The 10,252-nt window shown below is 37.9% G+C and overlaps 1 protein-coding gene across 1 annotated transcript; it reads left to right on the top strand.

Annotated features, from left to right (window-relative positions):
* The first annotated feature begins 3,157 nt into the window (after positions 1–3,157).
* On the top strand, positions 3,158–5,462 carry LOC140451166 (uncharacterized). The gene is made up of 2 exons (XM_072544899.1): positions 3,158–3,275; positions 3,474–5,462. Exon 2 carries the CDS (start codon positions 4,734–4,736, stop codon positions 5,460–5,462), a length of 729 nt encoding a protein of 242 aa, XP_072401000.1. The 5' UTR covers positions 3,158–3,275; positions 3,474–4,733.
* The last annotated feature ends 4,790 nt before the right edge of the window (positions 5,463–10,252 follow it).

Below are 10,252 nucleotides of genomic sequence, written 5' to 3'. Positions count from 1 at the left end.
GGTTTACGCAACTTCTTCCTGCTACCGCACTCCATTTCCGCTTTAGGCCACTTTTTTCTGTCCTTCCATATCGTAGCCACAGTTGACTGAGACAGCCCCGTCCAGCGAACGACATCCGATTGCTTTTCACCTTTCTCTATTGCTCGAGTTATCGATAACTTTTCCTCCACCGAGAACACTTTACGCTTTTTCGAAAACATGTTGACTGTTGACACACTAAGACACAACTCAAACTGGAAATGAAAAGTCGTCAATAGATGACAACATCTGTGTGATAACAGTTAGGTACGCCGCCCGAACAATAAACGTGAGTCAATTAATTCTCTGATAAGAAAGAGTAGAATGGGTGGCCGCATTCCTTAAGCTCAAAACAAAACAACCGCTGGACAATGACCGTGCCACTCGTGACTCAGGTAGACTGAACTTTAAACACAATAACACATTTGTCATCAACTATTGAACGCTAAAAAGTTATCGCTATAAAGAGAGAACGATATCGGTATAGAGAAAGAATTAATACATTGTTCTTATGACGAACCAACCAACGTTTACTATTTTCATCGTTATAGAGGAATTATCGTTATATAGGGAATCGTTATAAAGAGAGACTACTGTATATATATATATATATATATATATATATATATAATATATATATATATATATATATATATATATATATATATATATATATATATATATATATATATATATATATATATATAAATATATATATATATATATATATATATATATATATATATATATATATATATATAAATATATATATATATATATATATATATATATAAATATATATATATATATATATATATATATATATATATATACATATATATATATATATACATATATATATATATATATATATATATATATATGTTATATGAGAAAATTGAACTAGCTTAACTTCGTCGACTTCAGATTTCATCATCCCATTCCCATAGAAACCGCTGAGCACGGAGTAAAACTTTGTACGAACCGTTGGCCAATATTCATGGGAACAGCGATTCAGCACTTCATACCAAACCTATAAATTACCATTTTCAGATGCCGGAACCACTCTTAGCTGCAACTTCGACCAGTCCAGTTATTGTAGTCATTTTAAATTAATTTAATTTTGTACTATTTAAAGTGTAACAAATAAAGTTCTTTTTTAAAATGTTAAATACGTAATTAGTGACATAACATATATATTCAGGGATTCTACAGTATTCACTGCCTTCTCTCGCTCAACCGTTTCCATCTCTCTCTGTTGTCCCATTCTGCATCGTTTAGGCCTCTCTTACTCATGGCGTCGTCTACTTCGTTCCTCCAGGATTTTCGGGGTCGTCCTCTTTTCCTCCTTCCTATGGGGCTCCATTCGGTTATTTTTTTTATCCATCTGTTTTCACTAGTTCTTCTTACATGTCCATACCAATTTAGTATTTTTTGTTCTATGTATGTTAGTATGTCTGTTTCTATTGACTTTCTTTGCTTTATTTCGTCATTACTTCTATCCATTCTTGTTACTCTGCAGCATCTTTGCAGGCATTCCATCTCTGTTGCTACTATCTTACTGCTGTTTTTCTTGTTTATGATCCAATTTTCAGCTCCATATGTCATAATACTTCGCACTAATGTTTTATAAATCTATGTTTTTGTCTTCATATTTAGGTGTCTATCCCACCGTACTGAGTTAAGTTGTCGGATTGCTGTTCTTGTTTGTCCCAATCTTTGTGTAATTTCTTCCTCTGTTGTTGCCTTTTTCGTGATTATAAACCCCAAGTATTTGAATTTATCCTTTCCTTTGATTGTTACGTTGTCATCAATCTGTAGATATTCTATGTCTTCTTCACTTGTAGATAGGTACTCTGTTTTCGCGAGGTTAATATCTAGGCCAGCCTTGGTATATTCTTCTTGTTGTTTCTTTATCATGTAGCTGAGGTCGTCTTGGTCTTGTGCAATCACTACTTGATCGTCTGCAAAGCTTAACGTATATAGGTATTCGTTCCGTACTGGTACTCCCATGCCTTCGCATTTTCTTTTCCATGTACTCAAGGCTTTCTCTAAGTATATTTTGAATAGGGTTGGAGATGTGGAACAACCCTGCAGGAGCTCTTTTGTTGTGGTGAAGTCTCCTATGATTCTTGTTCCCATTTTAATGGACACTTTATTTTCTTTATACAGAGCTTTTGTAGCTTCTATGAGTTCCGTCTGTATTTCTAATTTGTACATTGCCTCCCATAGTTCTGACCTTGGTACAGAGTCATACGCCTTTCTCAAGTCCACAAATGCCAAACGTATATCTCTATTTTTTGCTTTTTTCTTTTCCAACAGTTGTTCCAGTGTGTATATGTGGTCTATGCATGATCTTCCTGCCGTGAAGCCTGTCTGATCCTCCCTGATTTTGCCTTTTATTGATTGCTCTATCTTTTCTCGCAGTATCTTCCCATATAATCTTCCTATTGATGATACTACGCTTATTCCTCTGTAGTTTTCGCATCGTTTTCTATCTCCTTTCTTAAATATAGATGTCATATATGCCTTCGTCCATTCCTTTGGGAGTTGTTCTCCATTTATGGCTTTCTGAAATATCCATTTTATCATCTTTTGTAATTTTTTTGATCCGTATTTTATAAGCTCAGGTGAGATGCCTTCAAGTCCCAGTGCTTTCTTATTTTTGATTGCTTTTATGACCGTTCTCATTTACCCATCTGTTATCTCTATTTCTTGTTGTGGGGATCTGCTTCGTGTTCGCCTATTTTATTTTTCAATGAATTGTGGTCTTTGTTCTGTTAACAGTTCCTTGTAATAGTCCTTCCATTCTTTGTCCTGTATATTTCCCAATTTAATTTTTTCTTTTAAGTTTTGTTTCAATCCTCTCAGTACTTTCCATGACTCATAAGTTCTTGTACCTCCTATGTATGTTTCAATATTTAAGCAGGTTCTTTCCCATTCTTCATTCTTTTGTTGTGTTATTTGTTTTTTCACTTCTCTATCTTTTTTCTCTATATTATTTAAGGTAAGTCAGAGTAAATGGAAATCTGGGGCAAGTGCGACTATTCAATACCGTAATTCAACCAACGATAGTAAAATAGCGAAATCTAGTGTAAACGTTACTCAACTTCATAACCATGTGTTCTGTATACGGTGGAGCGACGTTACCGACAGTACATGTGAGAGTTGAGGTATTGAACATATATCTGCAAAAATCCACTTGATTTGTCAAATTTGCACTTACCCCAGTGTTCTGCAATAGCAAGATTTTCAAGGTAAGATTATTAGCCGTATTATTTTAGTGTAAAAGTGCACTTCGTAAATACGATAAACGTGTTTCAATATACATAACCCTACTTAGAGGCCACGTACACTAATGTAATAAAATTTTATCGAGGCAAGTGGAAACTAGGAATAATTAGTTACATTCCCACCTGCCCCGATTAAAATTTTAATGATTAACTCTTTTTTAGGTGCTACCATGGTTCGCATTTATCAACGTAAGACGGAGAGAGCGACATCTTATAGTAAGGAACAGCTGCAAAAAGCACTGGAAGATATCAGATCTGGAAAAACAACACTACATACAGCAAGCCGAAATTATGCAATTCCAAAAACAACATTGCACAATCATTTAACTGGTGTCAGAGGAAAAAAAGTGATTCATTAGGTAGAGGACCAGTTATTCATGCCGAACATGAACGCAAGTTAGCCGAAGGATTGAAAACTCTAGAAAAATGGGGCTTTGGATTGTCAAAACGTGAAGTTCTGTTGATTGTCTCTGATTTTGTTACACAAAATAATATAAGAACGCCATTTAAAAATAATATTCCTGGTCATGACTGGTTCACCGGCTTTAAAGCAAGATACAAGTTATCTCTCAAGAAACCCCAATCGGTTGAGTACGCAAGGAAGAAGATGTGTGATCCATTTCCCATTTATAAGTATTTTGAGATCTTAAAGAACACTCTTGTTTAATTAGATCTTAATGATAAGCCTAAGTAAATATGGAATTTGGACAAAACCAGCTTATGCGTTGACCTATCCCGAGTGAAGGTGCTAGGAGCCAAAGGTAAACCGTGTTTGCGAACTACGAGTGGTTCAGGTAAGGAGAATGTAACAATATTATCTGCGGCAAATGCATTTGGAGACAAAGTGCCACCATGTATTGTATTTAAAAAAGTTTGTATGGGACCAGTGGATGGCAACACAGGACCCAGATAATCTTGGTATAGCATATGCAGCTACTCCAAACGGCTGGATGAAAACGGACGTTTTCGTCTTCGAATTTTTAAAAAAATACATTTTTGAATGCTTTGGGACAACAAAGACCACTATTATTGATATATGATGGTCACAGCACTCACGTAAATACAAAAGTTATCGAATTAGCTCGTGAAAATGAGATTACCATTCTTAAGTTGCCGCCACACACATCGCATTTACTACAATCCTTAGATTTGTCCGTGTTTAAATCCTTTAAGACTGAGTGGGACAAAAAATTGGTGGCTTGGCAGCGAAGAAATCAAGGAATAAAAATGCCGAAGCGAACATTTTCCGAAAATGTTCGTGACGTGTTGTATGGTACAAAGCCAGAAATCATCCAAAGCGGATTTCGGAAAGCGGGAATATTCCCATACAAAAATGAGGTTGTAGAAGAAGATAAATTTCACCCCGATGCCTATAAACGTTAGGAGATAAATAACAAAACTGCGAATCAAGGTGACGAAAATATGGAAGCAACTCTAGAAGATTTACCGCCATCGGTTTCTTTTGAAGACTTGCTTTTGAAAACAGTCAAACCAATGCCTCGTTTGGAACCAGTAAAGAAAACACGAGTAATTCCTGGTGCCGAGGTTATAACCAGTAATGATTATTACCAAAAATTACAAGAAAAAGCAAACAATAGTATTGAAGCAGTGCCCAGCACCAGTGGGGTAAAGTATCAGCGGAAAATAAAATCTAGACGACGAAAACAGCATAGTTCCAGTTCTAGTGACGAGTTATCTGATATAGATCCACCGTTAGATGATGATTCGTTAGATGAGCTATCTGATATATATCCACCGTTAGATGATGATTCTTTGGATAATGATTCGCTAGATGATTTGGTTGAGGACATCCTAGATGACGATATGGGCAACAATATTGAAAATTTAAAGAAAGATTTTGAGTCTGGACAGTGGCTTGTAGTGAAATATACCGGAAAGAAATCTGTGAAACACTTCATTGGAACAATAGTGGGATTTGACCAGGAAAACAACAATCCAATTGTTAAATTCACGAAAAAGAAGAAGAATAACAATTATACATTTTACTGGCCAGCTAATGATGACACTGACACTGTTTCCAGGGAAAATATTGTCATGATATTGCCAGATCCTGTAGAAAATAGAAGAGGAAAATCGTTCCAGTTCAGTGTATCTTTCAAAGGATTAAATTTCGTATGCTCGGAAATTTAGCTTTTATATTTTGTTCTCATCAAAAAATTTTGGACTTTTTATAAAAATAAATATTACTGACACTAAATTTTATGTTTCTTGTTCGCAATTGCCCCATACATAGTGAAATACACAACACATATAATAGCCACATGCTATTCCCACTTGCCCCACAGTCTGGGGCAAGTGAGAATATTTGATCAGGCAACGAAAAAAAAAATTGTATTTGATAATGTTTGCATAATTAACACGTATTACTAAATCAGTACTAATTAGAAACTTCTAATGACTTTATATACTAATTGTGATTATTCTAGAATGCATACTTCAGTTCTAATAGTGACATGAACATCATCTCTAGAAAAATGCGTTCGCTCTTACCCTGACTTACCTTATAGATATTTCGTTTAGAATAATGACCTTGGTTTAGACCAATTGGCCAGCTCAAAATTTTATTAAAATTATCATTTCCATAGATACACTCTCACTCTCCTAGCTTTAGCTGAGATGCATTATATTTTAATAAATACTAATAATATCTAATACTGAATGCTAAAACTAAGTACTTATACTAACTATATGTAAATATTTTTTTTCCACAGCTCTTTGTGTTTTGTTTTTCATATATGTATTTTTTTGTATCTATCTATTTTTTTTTATAAATTTTTTTATTGTATTGTGATGTGGGTATTAGTTAAAATAGTTAGGTAATGACTGTGAATATTGATTTACACGATTTTATTAAAAGGAAAACCATGTGTTACAATTTAACCTACATCTTACAACAACAAAACATATATATGTCTCTTGTCACCGTTCACTCTCGGTGGACACTGTTATGGTAACTTCGGTGGTATTCAGCCATGGAGCGGTGTGGCTGTTACATCCTCCCCCTTTGCACCACCCTGGCGACTCGCGGGTGGGGCAACAGAGTCTAAGCAGGAATAGAGCTCTACAGGACAGCAATGACAACGTTTTGGTCGGGGTTGTCTACGTCTGGCAATAGGTTCAGGTTCAGCTTCAATTTGAGCAAGGTCATCTCCAACAAGGGGGCCCATTTCGCTATCGTCTAACCCAAGGGTCAAAGACTCTGGGCAGGAGACCAGTGGAGCAGGAGGGTCGGCTTCTGAGGATTTCACTGGACGACCTCTTCTACGGAGAGGTTGAACTGGAGCAGGGCACGGATCTTCTGGATCGGCATGGAAAGGCGTCAAGGCTGAGACATGATATTTTCCAGCAGGAACATCCGGAGTGTCGATGTGTGAAACTTCATAGGTTGTAGGGGACAGCATTTTGGTCACCTTGTAGGGTCCGTCACGACGCGGCGCGAACTTCGAAGTTATGGACTTAGACGCGTCACTTAGTGTATGCGAATCGACTAGCACAATATCACCTACTTCGAACGAAACCGAGCGGCGGTGGCAGTCTTTATACTTCTTACGTCTATCTTGGGATTGTTCATGTGTCTCGCGGGCTTCACTAAGAGCTTTACACAAAGTTATTAGATAGGGCGTGATTTGTGGCACGAAGTTGTCCTTAGCTATGATGCTTCGAAAATCACGATTTGCATCATCAGGAGTTCGTAACTCGCGACCGAACGTGAGGTACGCAGGAGTGAAACCGGTTGAGTCGCACTTCACAGTGTTCATCGCGAACCGTATAGCGGGTAACTTTTCAGACCAAGACGAATGGTAATTATTTGTTAGAATAGCTAACTGAGTTTTAATGTCTCTATTTTTTCGTTCGACGGGGTTAGCTTCCGGGTGGTATACAGGTATAAGGTTCTGTTGGTACCCGAAACAATGCGCCACTTGTTGCATTACCGCACTCACGAACTGAGTACCGTTGTCACTGACGACTCGACGAGGGATTCCGTATCTTAAGATTATGTTGTCTATGAAACACTTGGCGCAGGCAGCGGCAGTAGCAGATTCTAACGGGAATAATTCAACCCAACGACTAGCAGTGTCTTCCACTACCAGAATCCATGTATAACCTTGAGGAGAGAGGGGCAAAGGCCCAAATAAATCAATAGATAGCACTTCAAACCTCTGGGACTGAACAGGGGTTTGTAGGAGACCAGCGGGTTTGAGGTTAGAGACTTTATAGCGTTGGCAGTCAAGACATTTACTTACATGGTCAGAGATAATTTTCTTCATTCCAGACCAATAGTAGCGTTTTATTATTCTTTGATAAGTCTTCTCCACTCCATAATGACCAGCAGTAGCGGAATCATGGTACTCATGCAGTATGTGAGGAATACGTGTACTAGCCGCTACCAATTGGGGCTCTTCTTCATCTACTTCAGGAGTATAACGGTATAATATCCCATTGTTCATGATATATCCTCTTTCTGCCCACCTCTTGAAATCTACACTTGTGTCAGAAGAGGGATCTTCTAAACATCTAATAATCTTGGCAACATCTGGATCATTAAGCTCCTCTTCTCGAACATCAGCAACACTAAGAGTTGGAAAATCTACTCTTACTAGATGAACTTCAGCTATGATGGGAACTTCTGTCATGGGAGGCCTTGATAGAGTATCTGCGATTACATTTTTTCTTCCTGTGATATATTCTATTTTTAGGTCATATGGCATGAGCTCTAAAGCCCATCGAGCTAACCGTCCAGTAGGGGACTTTAAGGTCATTAGCCATTTTAAGGCTTGGTGATCACTTTGCACTATTGTAGTAGCGCATTCTAAGTATCTTCGAAATTTCTTCACGGCCCAAACCACAGCGAGAGCTTCTCGTTCTGTAGTGCTATAGTTTTGTTCAGCAGGAGTCAGAAGTCTCGAAGCATACTCTACAGGTCGTTCGTTCTCTTTCTCCCCCTGGAGAAGACATGCCCCCAAAGCATAATTGCTAGCATCTGTACGAAGTATATAAGGTAAATTGCAGTCAGCTTGTCGTAGGATTGGGGCGGAACACAATAATTGTTTCAGACATTCAAAGGCCTCTTGTTGTTCTGCTCCCCAGGTCCATTTCACATTTTTCTTGGTTAAATTCGACAAAGGTTTAGCAACATGGGAGAAATTTTCGATGAATCTACGGAACCATGAGCATGTTTGCAGGAATTTTAGCAGTTGAGTAACATTTAGGGGTGGTGTCATGTTTAATATGGCAGATACTTTATTTTCACTTGGCCGGATACCCAAAGGTGAAAGGATGTGTCCGAGATATAGGACTTCCTCACAGGCGAATGAACATTTTGCTCTATTTAGACATAATTTAAATAGGCGCATCCGGTTGAATACTTGTTTCAAATCGTCTATGTGATCAGAGAAGGATGGGGATAATATTATCAGATCATCTAAATAAGCTAGGATATTCAGATTTTGAAGACCAGCACGAAATTTATCAATCATCCTTTGGAAACTAGCGGGACTGTTACACATACCAAAGGGCATGCGTGTGTAACGAAAGGTGCCAAATGGACACACGAAGGCTGTTTTGTCACGATCAGCTGTTCGTACAGAGATTTGATGATAACCATATTTTAAGTCGAGGGTAGTCATAAATCGGGTTTCCTTTGCTGCATGCAAAATATCTTCAATACGTGGCAGAGGGTACTTATCTGCACGTGTTATTGCGTTTAAGCGTCGATAGTCTACTGTTAATCTGATACCTCCATCTCTCTTAGGCACAAGTACCACGGGTGAAGCATATGGGGACTCACACTCTTCGATTATGCCTTGAGCCAAAAGTTTATCTAACTCCTGACGCAGTAATTGCCTTTTGGGCTCTGACATACGGTAAGGTGGAACAGATATTGGTACATCATCAACCAATACAATGGAGTGTTCAGCATATGGAGTAGGGTCTATATTATATACGAATAAATCAGAATTTTCCTTAACAATGTTGTTAAGATTGGATCTTTCTTCTAAGGATAGAGAAATTCCTTCATCTACTCGTAGTTCTAAATGAGCAAGAGTAACGCTATTGACCTGGCAAGGAGAGCTGACCTGAGCTGGATCTGGAGCAAATGAGTAGGGGATATTAGGGATATCACCATAAAACCATGAGTCATTAGGAATGTCTAGAATGATGTTAGCTTTTCTTAAGAAGTCTGCCCCCAGTAAGGTACGACTATTTGTGTGTGTGGGCACAGAAATTAAGGAAATGATATGAGAGCGGTTTTGTAAGATAACAACTAAATCAAAGACCAAAACAGTAGTAGAAGTAGTCCTACCATCCGCTAGGGTCATGTCTACACTTTTTGTGGAAAAGGGTACCTCATCCTTCAAGAGGATATCTCTTAGCTGAGAGCCAGCAATACTGCACTGTGCTCCCGAATCAAGATAACAATGACCTACATGACCTTCAATAGTGACCTGAACAATGGGTTTAGTTGATAGGTTTGTGGCAAACTGTTGGTCGACATTAACTGTTTCAGCAAGCATAAATTCAGATACTGCTGAGGATTTACTGGATGATTTGCATTTTGGACAATTACTCTTAATGAATCCAGGAGTCTTACATCCATAACACGAAATCTGATTCGAAGTGGAAAAGGTTGGTTTAGTGCTAGTACGAGAAGTTACTAAAGGAGGATTAGGTTTGGGCTCAACCGAAGATTTTCGAGAATCTGCTTCCCTGGTTCTGGCTGCGGCCAATTTTCGACATTCATCATTCACGTGACCTGGATTTTTGCAAAAGCTACACCGTACCCGTTTTGATTCGTTTTCGTTTTTAATGTTTATTTCCGGATTTTCATACGATTCTTCAATTTGCCTCGCTTCTTTTAAGAGTTCGCTAAATGTATTGATCTTATCACGTGCTACTTTTTCACGTATTTTCCTATGCAA

The sequence above is a fragment of the Diabrotica undecimpunctata genome, chromosome 9, assembly GCF_040954645.1.
Source record: "Diabrotica undecimpunctata isolate CICGRU chromosome 9, icDiaUnde3, whole genome shotgun sequence".
Lineage (NCBI taxonomy): Eukaryota > Metazoa > Arthropoda > Insecta > Coleoptera > Chrysomelidae > Diabrotica > Diabrotica undecimpunctata.
This window is presented reverse-complemented; position numbering and strand designations above follow the sequence as displayed.